The sequence below is a fragment of the Crinia signifera genome, chromosome 4 (genome assembly GCF_055691185.1).
Source record: "Crinia signifera chromosome 4, ASM5569118v1, whole genome shotgun sequence".
Classification (NCBI taxonomy): domain Eukaryota; kingdom Metazoa; phylum Chordata; class Amphibia; order Anura; family Myobatrachidae; genus Crinia; species Crinia signifera.
In genome coordinates, this window is record NC_139220.1 from 244,027,570 (window position 1) to 244,049,209 (window position 21,640).

Consider the following 21,640-nt stretch of genomic DNA (forward strand, 5'->3'; position numbering starts at 1 on the left):
GTTTAGTATGTACTGTACACAGCTATAGAGAAAAACAACAGTTTGGGGTTCACGCAATTTAACTTTAATGGGTTTGCCCCAGAGTCTGTCATACATCACATCACATGACCTATTTCCACCTCTCCTTTATCACATCACAATGCAAAAACTTGTCCATAATTAACCATTTCACCAGGAGGCATCTGCAACATATAACTCAGAATGCATGATGGCATGACAAGAAGCAATGACACAAGCCCAGAGATCATACACAATCCATACAGACAGATGCATGAATTATATTCTTCCGAACTCTGCAAATGTTTAGCTGTGCTAGTGGGAAGGATGGAAACGTGCCGTGGATGGAGGAGTGTAGAATTACACACACACAGAGGATGGTGCAATGTGTGCGTCCTCATAGCTGGATCACACCCAGTCCCCACCTACCCACTCAGGACTTCAGTGTATGGCTATGCTGCTCTCTGTAAGGGGCTGTATCCCGAGGCTGAGTGGGGGCTTGGCTTCTCCTCACGTCCTGTGCTTCCCCTCTGCCAGTGCACACTCATTAAGGCTAGAGCCCAAACATTTTACTACAGAGCTGCATAGCAGTCCTAGGAGAGGGTGCCCAGGACACACAATACACAGGCTTATCCACAGCAGCACCTCCTTACATAACTGTGAGTATATGATGATTCCCAGGCTGAGCAGGGTCCCTGCTTCTCTCCACCGTTCACTCTCTTTATTAAATCTAGATTTGTATTTTATTATGTTCCATGGCTGTGTATATTGGCTACTTCTGGAGCACCAAGAGACTGTTCTTATGGTATAATGATAATAAATTATATAAAAATAATACTAGTAGTTGAAATGGCAGAAAACATTAGTTACATGTTCAGGAAAAGTTATGTCGTCTGCTTTTATTCCAATGAAACACTTTTTTTCTGGTAACAATATGTTATTTTAAACTGAATTGTATTGCTTGATTATCTGTACATTTAGTGATACATTGCATTTAGTTTATTTTGTCAGAGTTATTTTATTTAGAAGTTTTCTATGAAGAAAATATACCCCCCCCCCCCCCCCTTAAAATGCTGTAAGTATGCTGAGCATAGGACCCTGGTCACCACACACATGGCTTGGTAATGGTGAGACTGGTGTATTATTGCTGGTCCTTTTCATGGCAGAGATTGCATCCCTATTCTGCCATCATTATTAAACCTGGTTTCCCTCTCTGCACTCTCACATTCTGAATTGTTTCCTGAGTAAATTTCACATAGTATTCCCAACAGATGTCATCAGTTTGGTCGTCCAAGAGATTAGAGGACTTGGAATGTGTCACCCTCTACTGGTGTGACTCTGTTTTATCCTGTCTTGGAATATCCCAATTTCAGCAGAAATATTCTTATAAATACACAGTATATGTGCCAACCTGGCTCCTTTCCAGTGTGTCATGGCATTCTCTTTCTGTTCTAGCAACTTATTTTCCAACTTCGCTAACTTGGAGCCACTAACGTGGATTTGATTAATATTAAGTCCAGTCTAGGTTATGGCACTACAAAAATAAGTGGGAAATAAGCAGAACATTTGTATTGTATTGTGAGAAGCAGCCAGTTTGTCACATGTATACAGTATTTTATATCATTTGACCACCATACCCATTTATATATAAGCAGCAAGGAAAGATGTGTCCTATATGTGGAAACAATCAGAGATTGCTTAAATCTTACAGTCTGTAAATATGAATGCTTTATAACAATAACAAAATACTAAGGAGGAGATTTATTAAACTTATAAAGTGGAGATAGAGAGAGAGAGAGAGAGAGAGAGAGAGAGAGAGAGAGAGAGAGAGAGAGGCATCAAAGCTTGGAGAGAGGAGAGATAGTATGGAGAGGGATACAGTGCCAACCAATTTGTTTGTAAGGGGTACATTTACTAAAAGTTTCTAAAAGTGAAAAGTGATAAGTGCCCATAACAACCAATCAGATTCTGTCTATCATTTTCTAGGATGCAATTCAGGTTGGTTACTATGGCCAACATCACCTCTTTTCACTTTTAGAAACTTTAATACGTGTACCCCTAACTGTCATCTTCGAAACACAGGCTGTAAAGGAACAGTTAGCAGATGATTGGTTGGTGCTCTACCTCTACACATTGGGGGTTATTCTAATTTAATCGGTTCTCCAGACCCTATTAACAGTTTTGCATCTGCACATGCACATTTCTGCGCATGTGAAGACGCGGGCTGCGAGCGGGCACAGTGAACTACATGTTCGCATCTAGCAGTGTGGGTGGCGGCAGCGGGCACATGGACATTCTCATGAATACGCTGGGCGTTCCCATGCAAATCACCTGGTGACGCGGTTTCGGGGGCAGGCAGCTGATGTCAGTAGATGTCAGCTGCCCACCCGTTTCCCGCACATAGTGTTCACTCTAGGAGTGACACTGGGCAGGGCGCTGGGGGGCGGACCGGGCACACCGACGTCACAGCTGGGGGCATGCCCGGGCAGCCGACATCATGAAAGGGGCGTGCCCGGGCCGCCGACGTCATGAAGGGAGCATGCCCGGGCCGCCGCCGTAATGAGAGGCGTGCCCGGGCCGCCGATGTCATCAAAGGGGGCGGGCCCGGCCGCCACAGTCATCAAAGGGGCGGGCCCGGCCCCTCCGAATCCACTGTGCTGCCGGGGAAGCGCCAGGCATCGCCGTCAACGGCGACGCTGGGCTTCCCCGTGAGGCTGTTTTAGCGGGGCGCTGCGAGATGGGCAGGGCGCATTTTGCCCTTTAAAAATCGGGCAGGGCGCAGCGCCCCGCTAAAACAGCCTAGCGGGAACACTACGCACATGGCGCTCACAGATCAGAGGCACAATAGAGGTGTTATTATGCAAATCCTACATTCACAGCCATGCAGGGAATCGCGATGGGCGAGGAAGGGGGGGACGGGACGCGGCCGGTAGTGGGACCAGAATAAGGGCCATTATCTCTCTCCAAGCTTTGATAAAACGCCCCGCAAGTCTTCCAAGCAACTCCAAGCATTTGTTTTGTGAATGAACTAGAATTTTGTAACAGTACATCTAGTAACACAATATAAAATTAAAAGCATTGTCCATTATTACAGTGTATTGTAACAGCAAATACCAATGTCAGGGAAAGCCACAAATGGGCAGCTTGTTACTGCTACATGTGCTGCTTGTTACTGAAATCATTGTCAATATTTGAATGCATTTTATAAATGGTACAAATATTAACCGTATAACAAGAATATATATTATTACACTAAGGGAACAATAGCTGCACAGAAACTCAGTCTGGGAAGGGTTAAAAGTGTTCTCCCATCCCTATCCAGATAGCAAGAAATGTGCAGTGCAGCTTTACATAATAGATAGATGGATCTCTGGATGTTGGGCACATCATACAAGTGATAATAGGATACACATGACAGAATTCCATATCCTTGTTGCAGCCTCTGCCTGAATGATGGGTAATTATATGGGAGGAATCTCTGACCTTGATGTGTCAGTCACCCCCCACTTAAAATTCCATGGGAAATGGCTCTGTGCTGCTGGTTATACATTGCCATGCTTTATCTTGCTCCATTTCCTCTGTGTGTGCATAGGTCAACATGCCATTATAGATTATCCAGCCGTCCCATTATGTCGTTTTATGAAGGTCTGGTGAGGAAGGTGTGTGTGTGTGTGTGTGTGTGTGTGTGTGTGTGTGTGTGTGTGTGTGTGTGTGACTAATATGTGCTAGTATTGACTTGGGAAGTTGTCTTTATAATGATGCATTCTAACTGGATGTAGGTGTGTAGTATTGCACATATTTGCCCATAAGGCTGGCTACTCACAGTAGTACAGAGTATCCTTCACTGTGTATTATGCTTACAGATGAGCTGATAACACACATAACACCTGGAACAGGGCTATATAAGGGCTGCTGCCCTTTCTGTATGTTTTGTATAGGTGGAACATTACTGTACACACAGTATGTTATGGGATTGTGCATCATTGTCAAAACATTTGTTGGCAACACCGTATAGTCCAAACCCTTTTTAATATGGATACTGTTACAGTTAGGAAGAGTCGCTACAGTATACGTTACCCTGGAGGGAGACGTTAAACGTACCCTTTCATTTGTACAGCTGCTGTGGTTTCTGCATAGATCATTAGTAGGTGTGTGGGTGGAAGGGTATATGAAACCCAGTAGTATACTGATTTTGGCTCACATCATTTCCTATACTGATCATTAGATTAATGTACCCTTATGGTATTTTCCTTACATTTACCAGAAAGAGACTGCTGTCAGAAGTCACATCTAGGCACAAGTTAAAAAAACAACACTGCAGCTTAACTACTATTAATTAATAACACCCACATTCTATAACCCATGGCAACCAATCAGACATTGGCTTTCTTTAAAGAACAACTAAATTGATTAAAAGAAACATCTGATTGATTGCTAAGAGTTTCAGCCCATATTTTGGGGGGTATTCAATCCCCGACACTATATCCGGCGGGAGGGAAACAGCGGCGGGTCTCTATTCAATGCTGTCTTGCCCGACAGCATTGAAGAGGCAGATTGACAGAACAGACCGGACTTTAAAAGCTGTCGGACCCGTTTTGCAGAGAACGGCCGTGAATTGTCGCTGTCACGGCTGGATCTCGACAATCCATGGCTGTTTACGCCGACACTCCCCTTTTTGCCGATCGGCAGGCGGGACATTGAATCCCGCCTGGCAATTTGCGGTCTAGTAAAACGAGAACGGGCCAGGGTCATGGCTGTCGGGACAGACCGACAGTTGTGACCCGGGATTGAATACCCCCCCTTGTCTGGTTAGTATATTGTCTTATAAGGCTTTGCATATGTCTCAAAACCCCAGAATGAAATGAATTAGACAACTTCATGCCAGACTCATCAACTACGTGAGCCCACATGCGGTAGGGACATGCCAAGGTTTCATTTCATATGAACAAATTAAATTCTCTCTCCAATAGACCCTGGGGTGAGTTGGGAGGGCATCCAGCTGTCTTCATTGTCTATTATATCTAAAGTTTCCGACTCGCTGTCAATGGAGGCATTAGTGATTGTTTTCTGACATACCCGGAACTTTGTGACAACATTTTTCCATGTTGTCACATTAACTTTCAACGTGCTTTGTCTTCCAGGGGGACCGCTGCTAAGTTGGGATGTTAACATTAACGGGGCACAGTGTTGTGTGTACATTAGTTAGTGTCAGAGTATTGGAACAGATGGACTCTCCACTCTGTTAACGGCTCCTTGGAGGATATGATTGCCGTCTGTTTCTTGTCAGGAATGTAATACACATGATGAGAACATGCAGGATAAAGGGGGTTACACCCTTCCAGGTTATAAACTTCTCTAGTGAAAAAAAATAATAATATAAAGATATGAATTTTTGTGTGAAATATACTAGAAATGACTTCATAGCAGTTAACTTAGCTGAACTCAGCAAGCATGGGTTAAGACAGGGGTCCTGGAGGGCTATTAACAGGATATTCATGTCTAAACACAGGTGTATCAATTAGCAGCTGAGGAATTTTGATTGACAGTCTGGAGAGGAGCAGGGAGAAAAAAGTAATAGGCCTTTTATAGCCCCTGGGAACCAGCAGCTTTCGGTGTATCACAGGGAATCTGGAGGGTATTCTAAGTATTCTATCATAGCACCGAACTGTTGCAGAACTCCACTTTGTAATATTCTATTGTACCTTAAGAAATATATTGCAGAAACAAAGAATTTGACAGCATATATTATCAGGGTTGCCTACCTGACCCTCTCCATGAGGGAGAAAATGCTCTGTTCCTGGGCTTCCCTGGTAATGTATGATTGTCGTCACCTGTGGTGAAACGCCTATCTTATCAATTACCTAACTCACCACAGGTAATGGCAATTATACATTACCAGGGAAGTCCAGGAACACAGCATTTTCTCCTTGAAGGAGAGGGTCAGGTAGGCAACCCTGGCATATACTGTATGAACCACTTCACTGTTTTTTGACTCGAATGTCGACACAGTCGACATGGACACAGTTGGAAGTCAACCGCAGCCCCTCGCTTCGCTCGCAATGCTTCGGGCACACTATTTTATTCTCACACCACACCCTAGTGGATGGTAGGACATGAAATACCGTCTGCCGGCACATGTCGGCTCAAAAAACAGTGCAAAAACCCATGTCGACCTGTCGACCTAACGCATATGTCGATTCTGTCTGTCATTTTCTGGGATGCAATAAAGAAATGGTAAACAAAATGGGGTTGCTATGGGCAATATCACCTCTTTTAATTTTCAGAAAATGTAGTAAATGTATTCCAAATGTATTCCAAATAGCTGTTTTCATTAAGTGTGACAGTATAAATATTAAGAGATGTACACTACACATTGTTGTATCACATTCCCATACTATACCTGTCCAGTTGTACTGACTACTAAAAAATGTCAGTAGTCCGTGTATAGGGGGTTATTCTGGTTGATTTGTTCAGATGCGAATTCGCATCCTTGGGAGTCAACCAGAACCCACCCTGCAAATGGTGGTATGCCGGCCCACCATTTGCATGGTGCGTACATTCGCATGGCATTCGAATGGATGATTTACATATACATCCATTCACATGCCAGTGGGATCCTCCCACATCTTTCGATGGTTGCCAACCACTGAGAGATGTGGTGCGCACACGCATATATACAGGTCACTTTTATATATGTGTGTACGTTCTCGGATGTCAGCTGCCCACCCACGTCACCGGGCGATTACCATGAGAACGCTCAGCGATTTCATGGAAACTGTTTTCCAGGTGAGAACATTGGTCCTGACCGGCGATCTAATTACAGTTATCCAGCATGCTGGATATTAATCACCGTTGTGATATCGCTGTGGCCGCTGCACACAGAGCGATGTGAGATCACAGAAGGCCACCACACAGCAGAAATGTGCAGGGCCGTCTGAGCGACCACTATGAATTTACTAGCAGGGCCGTTTTAGATCGGGGACCCTCGGGGCTGCGCATTTGTACCGCTGTGTGGGCTACACACACACAGCGATATTCAGACACTTTCTGAGCGAGTTAGTAAAATGATTAAAAATCGCTCCGAAAGTGGCTGAATATTGCTGTGTGTGTAGGGCCCTTTAGAAAATGCCCTGTAATTGCTCTGGATACAGTGAGATTATCAGCATATACTTATACTACAAATACTACAGTGGCAGCATATTCTACTAGAGCAAGCATTCTCAACCACGGTCCTCAAGGCACACCAACAGTGCAGGTTTTGTAGATATCCAGGCTTCAGCACAGGTGACTTAATAAGTATCTGAGGGATTCTGATTAAACCATCTGTGCTGAAGCCTGGCTATCACTAAAACCTGCACTGTTGGTGTGACTTGAGGACCGTGGTTGGGAATGCCTGTACTAGAGCTTTGTACACTCACACTTTATTCCAGTATATTCTCTTATAGAGCTCACAATCTAGACGCACATACCTACTTTGAGTCGAACGGAATTAACATAAACACAGTGAGAAAATAAGAATGTAACAATAGACCTCGATGAGGTTCAAACTCAGGGGTACACTTATGCTGGCCACACATCGGACCAACTTTCCTCCAACCATCCAACTAGTTGGTTGGATGGAATAAAAACATGGTACTGGATAGGAGCACATGTCATTTGTAATCCCACATCAGAAAATGGACAACAACTGTCCCTCAGACAATGTACCGTAGTTGGATCTATTTGATTTAAACAATTTCACCAAATGTCCATTCTCCTGAGCATGTGAGCAAATTGCTTATTGATATTTGCCCCCATACAGTACCAGATTTTCAGTCCAACCAACCAACTAGTTGGACGGTTGGAGGAAAGTTGGTCTGATGTGTGGCCAGCATCACTAAAGCTTATAGAAATGAAAAGTGGTGATGTTGCCATAGCAACCAATCACATTCCTTCTTTGATTTCTCTATTGCTTCTAGAAAATGGCAGAATCCAATTGGTTGTTATAGGTAACATCACCTCTTCTCATTTTTAGAAGCTTTAGTAAATTGACCTTTTACTGTCCAGTGCTAATCATTGTAGCACAATTCCTGTCCTCATACATTCCTTATGTACACACATCACATATAACAGTTGGGAAGCCACAGAGATTCAGTCAATTACATCTGACAGACAACTGTTCTGAACTACAGATAACAAGACCAGGTGTTCTCAATAGAGGATAGCGCCGGGTGCTTCATTTTAATGATTGTGTATTATAGAGACATTGGAAATGAATAGGCTGACAAGATTACTAGCTACATTTGCGGAGTTCTTTAGTGATGTAATCTGCATGGAATGTAGATAAATTCATAGCCACTGGGCTTGTTCTTTTTATGTCCAGTATATCTAATACCTCTTTCACACCAGAAGCAAATTACCGGGTTAATTTATTTATTTATTTATTACCAGTGTCTTATATAGCGCACACATATTCCGCAGCGCTTTACAGAGAATATTTGAACATTCACATCAGTCCCTGCCCCATGGAGCTTACAATCTACAGTATATTCCCTACCACATGTACACGCACACACAGACATTCTAGGTTTAATTTTGTTGGAAGCCAATTAACCTATCTGTATATTTTTGGATTGTGGGAGGAAATAACCCGTACCCGGAGTAAACCAACACAAACACGGGGAGAATAAACAAACTCCGCACAGTTAGAGCCATGGTGGGGATCGAACCCATGACCTCAGCGCTGTGAGGCAGTAATTCTAACCATTACATCATCCGAACTGCCAAATCAGTTTGATTGTGCAGTGTAAATGATTGCTGCTTTAAAAATCTGGAGATTTCTTACCAAATCTCTCACTTTGATTTTGAATAGGAAGAGAAATTGACTCACAATGTTTTTAACCAATTTTAAGTATTAGGTGGCTACATTGCTTTTCCTGGTTTATTTACTGCAGGCTAATATTTGTCCAGTGATGTACCATAAAGATGTGCGTGATGGGTCACCACATATGTAATTACCACCAAACATTCCAAACAGGGCCCTGTGCTATTGCATTTCGGTACTTATGTATTATCTGGGCTCCCATGTTAAATACACCCCATTTTTTCATACCCCTACTATCCAAATACGCATGGAGTTGATTTTATATAGTGTGGCGAGCGCAGCGAGCCACCGTGCCCGAAGCGTGGCGAGGGGACGCGGTCTCATAAGAAAATGGGAGCCCAGATATTACATAAGTACCTGCATTTCTACTGTATATTGCTAGAAGCCACTTGTATTCTGACTAATTTTATACAATGCCACCTAAAGTTCAAATACTTTCCCTAACAGTGAAGCCGTATTACTCGCTGACAATAGCTATCGTGGTATTATGTCTCAGCATTGATGTAATTATTGCTCTGCGTGTGTGTGTGTGGCTTGTTTGGATACAGTCCCAAGGGAGTGATTAAAACCATCTTCAATCCATTGTTATCAAATTGTCTCTGCAGCAAGACACATGAACTAAAGATATCACCAATCCTGCTCTCATGAGCCTCAATAAGGTGAAACAGTTTTTCCGCAGTGAAAATTCGGAATTAGCTTTGGCGTCTAAATTTCCTGATGATGTAACATGAGATGTTAATGCGGCTTCTCCAAATTCACTTCTATAAAACTAGAGTTGCTTACTTGTCCATAGGAAGCAGTTTAGTACTTTATCTCTTTATAGTGACAGTGTAGAGTCAGGATGTAAGCAACAACTTCATTGCAGAGTCTAGGACAATACAGTTATCAGTGAAGATTTTGGAAATTGCTAAGTTTGCGTTAAGACACTCACAATTCAGGAAAAATATCTGGGAAAATATGATATGAGCAGTAACTTGTAGGGTAAGAAAATAGCAGAACGTTTGCATCACCTAATCACACAATTAATGTGTTAGAGACAGTCAGGGTCTAGCTATTATTTATCTAGCACAGCCTATGAAATGGGAGTTTAAAACTGATGGGTTGCTATGGGCAACTTCTACACTATGGGCGGTATTCAATGAGGCTGATTCGCCAGGTTTTTATGGCGATTTTGTGCTGTAAGGCGAATTTCTGACTAAAACAGTGAATCACCCAATTCAATGACCAGATGGCGAATACAATTCAAGGTTTTTTTCGCCATGATTCACCAAGTAGCAATCGCTATCTTTTTATGGTGAAGTGGAAGGTGAACTTTTAAAATAAAGTGTTTTTTTTTTTACAATTGGTGTCAAAAAATCTGGAATTTTATTCTGAGGAGGGGCATGCTATTTTTATTCATGTGCTGTAAGCACATGAATATATATTTAATAAAAAAAAAAATATATATATGTTTTTTTTTTTACACAGACCAGCCAGTAGGGGGCCGGAGCCGAGCCGCTCATTAGATATTAATATATTCACTTCACCCGATCATTACATATGCATGATCGGGTGTAGTGAATATACCCGGTCCCCTGCTGGCACCCCCGGGGGGCAGCCTGTGCTGCCTGGCTCCCGGGGAGCCCACCTCCCCCCCACAAACGTTCTGGGGCAGGCAGGGAGACTTCTATCTCCCTGCCTGCCACCGTCCTCAGGCTCCCTGCGGCATCTGCCGCAGGAGCTCAAATTCGCCGGTCAGGGGCAGTGAGCCCCTGACTCGTTGAATACCGGAGCCGGCGAGGCTCCGGAACGCAGCGAGCAGTGGCGAATGTGCAGCGAATCCTAAACAGGATTCGCTGCACGTCGCCAGTATTCACATTAAATACTGCCCTTTATCTTTTTAAAATATAAAATATAAGGGGGTGGGACCTGTACTGCACACCCCAATTCTAAACATAATAAGAGGTGCTACCATGCTGAGACTTGCAGTAAATGGAGTGCATGGAGTACAATTAAGGTTCTTAGCCATGGTTGCCTACCTGACCCCCTCCTTTAGGGAGAAAATGCTCTGTTCCTGGACTTCCCTGGTAATGTATGATTGCCATCACCTGTGGGGAGCTAGGTAATTGATAAGAAAGGTGTTTCATCACAGGTGATGGCAATCCTACATTACCAGGGAAGCAGTGGTGTAACTACTGTCAGGCAGCCCCAGCAGCTGCTTGGGGGATCAAGCGGCAGCAGGCTCTGTGCCTGCTCGACGCACTGACATGCTGCTGCCTGCCGCTGCCTGCTGGCTGAGCACCGGAGGCGAGTCAGCCATGACAGAGACGGCAAATCCCCCCACTGATTCAATTGACTGTACACAGAGCCGGCTATTGGCTACTGTGTACAGGATGGGCATGCTGGGGCGGCCTGGGACGTGTCTGAGCCAGGGGAAGCAGAAGTGTCTGCTGGTCTCTGTGCCTCTCTCCTGCTTCAGCTTCTCCGCTGGGGAAACACGCTGGAGAGGAGCCCAGGGGGCGCCACAAACTTTTTGGCAGGGGGTAGCAAAATTTATATTTACCCCACTGCAGGGAAGTCCAGGAACAGAGGATTTTCTCCCTGAAGGAGAGGGTCAGGTAGGCAATCCTGTTCTTAGCATAATGTTTGGCCCATGTAGAACAGCTAGGGGACCTCGCCAAGTGGGTCCTGTACATTCCTAATGTTCATTTCCAGAAAGCAGGACCTTCCCCAGGGCCAAGGCATCACAATAGTGCACATGTTCTTAAAGTCAGCCCTCAGGACCCCACACAGTGCATGTTTTCCAGGTCTCCTCACAGAATCAAGTAAAATTAGTAGCTCCACCTGTGGATATTTAAAAATGTGTCAGTCAGTAATGAGTGCACCTGCCGGGTGACCTGGAAAACGTGAACTTTGTGGGGTCCTGAGGACCGAGATTGAGAACCACTGCACTAGTGGCAGAAGTAGCATCTCTCTCAGTACTAGAAGTGCTACATAGATGAGAAGTAGTAATTATTGTGCAAAATAGTGTCATAATAATGGGAAGGTTGTGCCAGCTCAGAATCTTGGGTTCTCATCTGATGGTCATCTGGCTGTGGTAGGTTGACCTCAATTTTACAAGCTGAAATGCAAATGACTGTGCCTTAACAGAGCAACAATTGAATCTCAGCCAATGTGTAGTGAAGTCTGGGGTGATGCTACACACATGCCGAATGGGAGCAAGTTCTTACTCACTGTTACCTTATGTTGTTTTGCAGGACCAGTAGTTTGGAGTGCAGACCCAAAGGATCACAATGCAGACGGGAATAGCTGTCTTCCTCCTAATGGTCAGCTCATGTTGCTGCCTCCCTTTCTATAACGGTTTCTACTATGACCACATCCTAAATAACAGTTCTGGCAATGGGAACGGAGAAGGTAAGAGAACCACAAGACATATTGCAACCATCTTCTGTAGCCCCTAGAAAGAGCTGTTCTTCAAATCAACATGTGCAATGAATGTACAAATCTTGGAGTACTGTAGATGTTAATGATGCAGAAGTGAGATGCATGGTGACTTTCTATACAACACCTGGTTATGCTAAAACTATGGCATAAGAGAAGATATAAAACAGTAACAACCCTAATAACAGTTCAGGATCCACAGAAAATATTTGAAATAACGTTTTAGAAACATGATTGCAGATTGTCTGGAGACCATTTGAAGTCAACCTCCATAAAGCTGGCAACAAATGGGCAGCCTCGAATGCTTAGCGTATGTAGAGTGCTTCAGGACCTCTGTCCAGTTTGGGCAAGGATGTGGGAAGCTAAAGTGAATGATAACTGACTATCTGGGGATGTTACCCTAGAACCTTTCAGAGCCACATACATGTGAATTAGCAGGCCAATTACATGGGGGAGATATACTAAAGTGATAAAGTGAAGAGAGATAAAGTATGAGCCAATCAGCCCATAACTGCCAGGTTAGAACAGTGAGGCAAATGTATTAAGCCTGGAGAAGAGATAAAGTGGAGATAAGGTAAAAGGAGATTTATTTATTAACAGTTTCTTATATAGCGCACACATATTCCGCAGCGCTTTACAGAGAATATTTGAACATTCACATCAGTCCCTGCCCAGTGGAGCTTACAATCTATATTCCCTACCACATGTACACGCACACACAGACATCCTAGGGTTAATTTTGTTGAAAGCCAATTAACCTGTCTGTATATTTTTGGATTGTGGGAGGAAACCGGAGTACCCGGAGTAAACCCACACAAGAACGGGGAGAATATACAAACTCCGCACAGTTAGAGCCATGTTGGGGATTGAACCCATGACCTCAGCGCTGTGAGGCAGTAATGCTAACCATTACACCATCCGTGCTGCCCCAGGAGATCAAATGCACCAGCCAATCAACTCCCAACTGTCATTTTCAAACACAGAGTGGCTGGTGCGTTATCTCCTTCCACTTTATCTCCAGTTTATCTCTTCTCCAGGCTTAATACATCTGCCCCTTTTTTGTTTGAGAGATGAAATTACGTTATTGACTAATACTTTATCTCTCTTCATGGCTTAATGCATCTTCTCCAAAATGAGTCAGAAGTGTGTTAATAGATTAGAGCGGTAACCGGTGGATTGGTATATTCAGGTATATTCTATATTGAGAGAGACGGCTGTCTATAAAAACCAGGAGGAAGCTCTTATATGGCACATGGGGGCAGATGTCTCTCTAACAGAGGCCACGCCTCTCCACACAAGCTAATCACTGTAAAAAAAAAAGTTAAAAATAAAACAATGCCTTCACCCAGGTACTGATGATCAGTGTTCAGGTGAGGGCTGCTGGTCATAGTTACCCATGCTACTGCAGTGACCCTTGATGCTGTGAAGAGGCAGCTCAGTTTACAGCACCAATGGCACAGCAGAAAACAGGAGCTGAAGACAGACTGCCCCCCAAAAAATTACAAAAGTTACTAGATAAACAATACAAAGCAACACAGCAAAACATGAACAGGCACCTCTAATACCACTTTCACACTGCCTAAACATTTTAAAAAATGGTATTTTAAAACAGTATTTAAAACGGGTCTGAGCCTTGACATTACCGTTTTAAATACCATTTAAATACCATTCACATCAGTCAACCCGTTTTAATCCCCTCAACACGTTTCAAGGCAGAATGCAGGGGACAGCCTATCACAGGTCTGTAGTCTGTTGTTTTTTTGCTAAATACCGTTTCAGAGCCATTCTCACTGCATAAAAAACGGCTCTGAAACGTTTTCCTTTTTAAACGTTTAGAAATACTGGTTATCTTTAACCGGTAAATCAACTCTGGCACTTTTCCATTGCAGCCTTAAATGTGTTGAAATGTGAAAAAAACGGCAATATACCGTTTTACAAGTGCGGTGTGAAAGGGGTATTAATGTTGTGCCCACCTTTATAAACACCTCCCTGCCACTAAGCAATACCAGCAATAAATTTTACCAAAGATTTTTTGCTTTTTAGAACTGTATTCCATTAAGAGAAGTGCCCATCAATCAATTGTGTGTGTTTTGCATTGTTAATTGTACTAGGCCATTGTCATATCACTACATACCTGATGTAGACATCATCAAGCTCCGCCACCCGAACGCCAAATCCCGCAATTTGCGGGTCTTCGATGAGGGGGCGTGGCTAAATTAGCCCGGAAAGCTGCAAATCATGGGAAATTAACGCTGCCGCAGAGCAGATGCGTGCGGGGGGGGGGGGGGCGGGGGACTGACGGTATCCGGGAGGGTTCCCCCCCACACATCTTCATGTGCGCATGCGCTCCCAGAAAATTGGGCGTGGCTTTGTAAAACAGGCATGACCTCTTTAGAAAAGTGGGCGTGGCCTCTAATACAGACATGTATTGAAGTCCCTATTGTTACATTTAATAACACATTTCTCCTACTGACAACTCATACACAGGGATACATCCTCCCCTCACCCTGACTCCAGTGACAACAACTTCACAGCAACCTCCCCCACCCCCTTACTTCTCTAACATGCATATCTGCCCCAAACACTGACTCACTGACTCACAAGTGCTGGAGACACACTGTGCATGCTCTGTGGCCTTTCTGGCACCCGGAGCTCATGCTCCGCTGGAACCACCCTCCGTATGCCCCTGACAGTGTGCACACTCATTTGGGAGGCTGTGGAGGCTTTCAAAGTCACCCGGATTCCGGGAGAATCCCAGAATCCGGGAGACTGCAAAAATGTCCTGGAGGGGTGCCACCAATTCAGGAAATCCAGGAGAGGTGGCAACCCTACTCCCGGACATTCTGGGAGGGTAGGCCACCCTGATTTATGTCCTTGGAGGGAGCTTTTCCCTGCTTCTCGCAGCTTCTGAAAATTCACATCTTAGTAGTATGCCCTGTTGGACATGCAACAGATGTTTTACTGTGTGTTTGACCCTCAGATTCCTAATACCAATCAAGTAAGCGAATGGAGGTGAAGTCTTTCACTCAAGAGTCATCTAGCTGTGTAATAAACTAATAACTCATTTAGTGTGTTCAGCTACATTAAAGCTCCAATGTGTCTACACGAACATGCAAACACTACTGACATTTCAGCAACCTGACGGAAGAAAGGACTGGCTTTCAACTTCCTGTCAAGTCATCTGAATATAAGACGCACGCTCCACAAATAACTGGGCAGGTGGAAAACATTTCTCACAATATGACTGTACAATACCCAACTGTAAAGCTGTTTCCTGTGAATACCTGCAGTCATATCATATTCAGCTGCAGGGCCAGATAAATGTTTGTGGGGGGCCCCTTACATATAGAAAATGGAATTATATTCATATGACTAGCTAGGTTACTCCAAGACTCAGATGGTAATGGGTTCCAACAGAAAGGTGGCAGGTCCATGGGTCAAGGGTATTCGTTCGTAAGGTGGGCACTATTAAGGTCGACATACATTGGGTCAACCACTGAAGAATGACAGGCCTTACGTCGACATATGAAAAGGATCAACATGCCTAAAGTCAACAGGGTCAAAAGGTCGACAAAAGCATCGGGAAGGCCGACAGTTAAAATGTCGACATGGGTTTTGCACGTGTTTTTTTTTGTTTTGAGCCGACATGTGCCGACAGGCGGTATTTCATGCCCTACAATCCACTAGGTCGTGGAGGGAGAATATAATAGTGTGCTGAGCATAGGGGACGCTGTGCACTTTTTTGGTGTCCATGTCGACTGTGTTGGCATTCAGGGCAAAAAATTAGAAAAACCCATGTCCACCTTTTGACTGTCAACCTTCCCAATGTCGACCCAAGTATTGCGTCGACCTTTTGACCCTGTTGACCTTAGGCATGTTGACATTTTTTGTGTGTCAACCGAAGGCCTGTTGTCCTTCAGTGTTCGACCCAATGTATGTTGACCTTAATTTGGTTGACTCACTGACCCATACCTGGGTCAAGTTAGTTCATTTATACTGAGTGGTGGCGTTCTATTTAAATTGTGAACGTTATCATCTCAGCATTTCACACCATTAGTATGTAGGATGCATATATATTTCATAGACAGCTGCGACTGCTGGGACCACGGCAGTGATATGTGAAACTGCTACGTAGCTGTCATTGAAGCAGACATCTATGAAGCGTCCTATAATACTGACTGGATAACTATGGGGTTTATTCTAGTTCATTCTTTCTGACAAAATCCTTCTTAGATTGACAAAACCATGTGCACTGCAGGGGGGCAGATGTAACATGTGCAGAGAGAATTAGATTTGGGTGGGTTATTTTGTTTCTGTGCAGGGAAAATACTGACTGCATGATTTTACACTTCAATATAGATCTCACTTTGAAGAAAAATCCCACCCAAATCTAATTCTCTCTGCACAAGTTACATCTGCCCCACCCGCAGTGCACATGGTTTTGTCCATCTAAGAAGGATTTTGTCAGAAAGAATGGACTAGAATAACCCCCTATGACTTCAGTGTCAGGATTGCCAATGGGGAAATATATTCTTGTTGCCAATTTTATTCAGGATGACTGATTTGTGATATACTGGGTTTGCGATAGAATAGGTCTGTCTATCCTGTTTGCCATTATCTCACCGTGCAAGATGGCAGCTTTTGTGAAGGTCTGATGCATTAAAATGACATTTGAAAATAAAAACAGACCCTTGTGATGCCAAGGGGTTGAAAGGAGGGAAATTGTAGACCAGTGGAGAACTTAAACATTTCAACCAATCAGCTTCTACCTATCATTTTAAAAAATGTGCTTGATAAATGCTACCTCAACATGGATAAATACCAAGATGAGAATAAACAAAGGGATCCAAAGTAAGGGCCTGTTTCAGACCCGTTCGCAGCCTAGAGAACAGGTAAATGCCACCTGCCGTCCGGCTGAACGCACTCCCCCGAAGTGCAAATCCCCTCTCTAATGTGCAAGGGGATGTGTATGTGCAACACATACCCTCGTATGCAGCTGCAAGCATAAGAAATCGTGCAATTGTCGCTCATCATCATCATATGATTTGTCCAGCCTTCGCTGAGAAAAGTCAGCCTGGACTGACTTTTCTAGCACCCGCTGTCCTCCGAATTTGGGGCGGCGCTGATGTCATGTGACATTATACCCAGGTCAGGTCTGAAGGAGGGGCCTGGGTACCGCTCCCTCCTCTCTGTTGCAAGCAGGCGGGCAGTGGAAGTGAGAGGACCGGCTGCAGCACAGCTTCTCTGCTCAGCTCAGCACACACTACTCAGTGCTGTGTGCTGACCTGGGAGAGAGAGGCAGCTACAGCGGCAGCCTGTTCTCTCTCCCTGAGGTAATGAGCAGTGCTGCCCACCCCAAAAAAGTGTTTTTTTTCTTTTAATGGGGCATGGCCAAACCTCTCTGTGAATTTTTTAACTATTTATTGTTTATTTACTTGTTTTTCTTGTAAATAACCCTAGAGATAACTTCTCAATAAAGCCTAAAAATCTCTGTAAATTCACATGCCATATATGTGTAATAAATAACTGTGGATTTTTTAAGTTTGATTTAAGGGGTAAATGTACTAAGATAGGAGTTCTATTGAAGATGGGATGTTGCCCATAGCAACCAATCAGATTCTATTTATTATCTTCTAGTGATGACTAACCTTGACACTCCAGCTGTTGTTGAACTACACATCCCAGCATGCCCTGCATCAGTTTTAGCTTGGCCAAATAGTAAAACTGATGTAGGACATGTTGGGATGTGTAGCTCATCAACTGCTGGAGCATCCAGGTTAGCCATCACTGTTCTAGATGGTGCTAAAGTAGAATTTGATTGGTTGCTATGGGCAACATCCCATCTTTAATAGACCTTCACTGTCTGGTGATTGCAAAAGGTATTTCAATTCTCTTCATGGTGGCAGTTGATTGAAACCCACGTCACAACGATGGGTTGTGAGGAGAATAGATTTCCAAGTTCCTCAATAATTATGAGATTTAATATCATGGTTTGGTATGTAGTGAGAAAAAGTATTAATATCTATATGTATTGCTTTCTCAGGCCTGTGATGTAATGTTATTAGTACACAGTATGGAGGCATTTCAAGGCTTTTATACAAAAAGAGTATAGTGGGGACCTCTCCTGTGGCTCAGAACACTGGCTCAGAGGTAGCCTCTGCAGAATAGGGTGCAGCCAGGTATTGCCATGTCACCAAACCTTCTGACCTCCTTTAGTTCCTAATAAAATTATCTGAGTGATGGGACAAGTGTACCCTTTCCTGTCACTGATGAAAAAGCTGAGTGACATGTCTCTGAATGGCATGTCTCATGTCAGTAGAGCGACCCCTAATAATTGACATGGAAAAGATTGACATGGACAAAAGACCAACAAGTAAAAAGGTACACAGTGTTTGCGCAGAAGGTCCATAGGTTCAAAAGGCCAACAGGTCCAAAATGTTGACATGACAATGGTTGATTTAAATATAGTCGACGGAAGTTTTTTTTTTTTCAACGTTTTCATAATTTACCATCCAAGAGGATTATTATTAGGAATAATAAGGTGGTGTGGTATATCTCACAGATAAAGCCTAGGTGTACACTCAATAGGTCAACACTGGGTCGACACTGACAAAGGGTCGACATGCACCAGGTGGATGGTGACAAAAGGTTGATACAAGGAGAAGCTCAACACTTGAAAATGTCAACATGAGTTTTTCAGTTTGTGTCTGCACCTGAGCAGGTGGACACAATAAATGAATGCAGCACGTATCCTCACATTGACATGCACTAGGTCGACATTGACAAAAGGGTAACCATCGGGATGCATGTGTAGTGCATCTCGGACCGAATTGGAACATCAGGGGCTTAATTTCATCCACATTTAAATCAGGCTCATTGGCCCTTATTCAGATCTGATTGCAGTACAAATTTGTTTGGAAAAATGGGCAAAACCATGTGCACTGCAGGTGGGGCAGATGTAACATGTGCAGAGAGAGTTAAATTTGGGTGGGGTGTGTTGAAACGGAAATCCAAATTGCAGTGTAAAAATAATGCAGCCAGTATTTACCCTGCGCAGAAACAAAATAACTCACACAAATCTAACTCTCTCTATACCTGTTACATCTACCCCACCTGCAGTGCACATGGTTTTGCCCATTTTCCAAACAGATTTGTACTGCGATCAAATCTGAATAAAGACCATTGTGCTGGGCTTATGGATGTTAATGCTGGGCTTGTGGATGTTAAATTATAAATTGGCTCCATCTAGTGGTTACATATTATAACTGCTGTTACAACAGCAAAACGGGACATTTCACTCTAGATGGTAACGGAATCGAAGGCTTCAGTTTACTTTTATAGCAAGGTCGCATTTTATCATGTTACTGAGCATTTTATTTTATACATGAGGTATTTGTGTATAACTGTATTTCACATATTGATTAATATAATTTTTTTCCATCTTGATAACGAATCTTTAAGCTTGGTCACATATTGTTTGACACATGATGAGAACATTGGAGTATAGTGGTTATAGAACGTTTGGCACTGCTATAATTGTCATTTTGCCTTTCAGTGGTTCACTTCAATGGTGTGAAGCTTGTGGTTACTACACCTGAGGATTCCCACTTTGGGTACCGTGGTGGTAACATCACTCTACCATGTTCATTCCACTATGAGCCGGCGTTACAGTCACCAAGAAGGATCCGCATCAAGTGGTCCAAACTGCACAAAGATAACACCAGGGAGAGGGACGTGCTGGTGGCTATTGGCTTGAGGCACCGTAGTTTTGGTGAATACAAAGGACGAGTTCACTTGCAACAGAATACACCAAACGAGGTGTCCCTTGTCATTAATGACTTACGTCTGGAGGATTACGGAAAGTACAAGTGTGAAATCATTGATGGGCTTGAAGATGAAAGCGGAATAGTGGAATTGGAATTAAGAGGTAAGCTATTTACTGAATTCCTCTGTAATGGTAGTCGGTACTTGTGTATTTTGGCGGCGCCCTCGATGTCCGTCGTACGATGAACGGATCGCATCGCATGCCATGCACCCGATGGCATACGATGCGACGCGATTTTGCCCCCCTATACGATTAAAAATCGTATAAGCACCCTAATGGGTGCTTACAATGTTAAATGCACCCCCACGCCACCCCCCCACTATAAACGTGAACCCGAAGCGTGGCGAGCGCAGCGAGCCCGCGAGGGGCGGCGGTACGCGTCCTACGACCTTTTCATACCCCCACTATCCACGTCGGCGTGGAGTTGAGAATAGAATAGTGTGGCGAGCGCAGCGAGCGGACGCGGATACCTTCACAGGTAAACGCGTCCCTTCGCGGGCTTCACAGGTATCCGCGTCCCCTCGCGGGGCTCGCTGCGCTCGCCACGCTTCGGGTTCGCTGGCTCGCTGCGCTCGCCACACTATTCTATTTTCAACTCCACGCCGACGTGGATAGTGGGGGTATGAAAAGGTTGTAGGACGCGTACCGCCGCCCCTCGCGGGCTCGCTGTGCTCGCCACGCTTCGGGTTCACGTTTATAGTGGGGGGGTGGCGTGGGGGTGCATTTAACATTGTAAGCACCCATTTGGGTGCTTTACATTGTATAAGCACCCATTAGGGTGCTTATACAATGTTTAATCGCATCGCATCGTAGGGCATCGTATGCCATGTACAATGGCATACAATTTCAAAATTGTATGCCATCGTGCACTATCGTACGATATCGCGTCGCATCGCATACCATCGTATGCGTTATGGTATGCGATGCGATGGGCGCCGCCAAAATACACAAGTACCTGGTAGTCTGCATAGGCAGCTATGTAGCTTACCTGGTGTAGATGTTACAGAATGACAGGACACATCAGCAATGTATTGCCACAAACACCCAAATGCTGAAAAGTCTACTCATTAAGCTTAGAATTAAGGAGGCCAATACTGGGATCACAAACAATGTGATTCCAGGTTTTGGCCCAAAAATGCATGGATTAGGTTGCCCAGGCGCAGTTGGGCTTGGCAGTGTTGAGCATTAGCAGTAATTGGCTCAGACGCTGCTCGGCTGTGTGGTCCCTGTGGCAGTGGTGTATATGATAATTTCGAGAGAGAAAGGAGTTGCACTGAGGATGCACACCAGAAGAGGGAGGATCTTTTGCAAGGGAGAAAAAGGAATCCTTACGTTTTAAAATTTATACTTTTATTAATTTTTGTTAAAAAGAAGAAAGAGCAAACCTGTGTGGATTTTTTAGCATATAGAATCACACTAGGTAATCTTCTTCTGTGCCTTGTGAAAATTTCTTAAGAGGTTAAGACTTTTACATACATACATATAACATACAATGTGTTAGTGCCAAATGCACAAGAAAAGATAGAAGTGTGTTT

General features: G+C 44.0%; 1 protein-coding gene across 1 annotated transcript in view; it reads left to right on the forward strand.

Annotated features, from left to right (window-relative positions):
* The first annotated feature begins 460 nt into the window (after positions 1-460).
* Positions 461-21,640, forward strand: part of HAPLN3 (hyaluronan and proteoglycan link protein 3) — a 42,009-nt gene continuing 20,829 nt past the window's right edge. Inside the window, exons 1-3 of the mRNA XM_083184192.1 lie at positions 461-656; positions 12,097-12,253; positions 19,836-20,207. Of these exons, the coding sequence (XP_083040318.1) occupies positions 12,133-12,253; positions 19,836-20,207 (493 nt within the window). The 5' untranslated portion in view covers positions 461-656; positions 12,097-12,132. The remainder of the gene's footprint in view (positions 657-12,096; positions 12,254-19,835; positions 20,208-21,640) is intronic.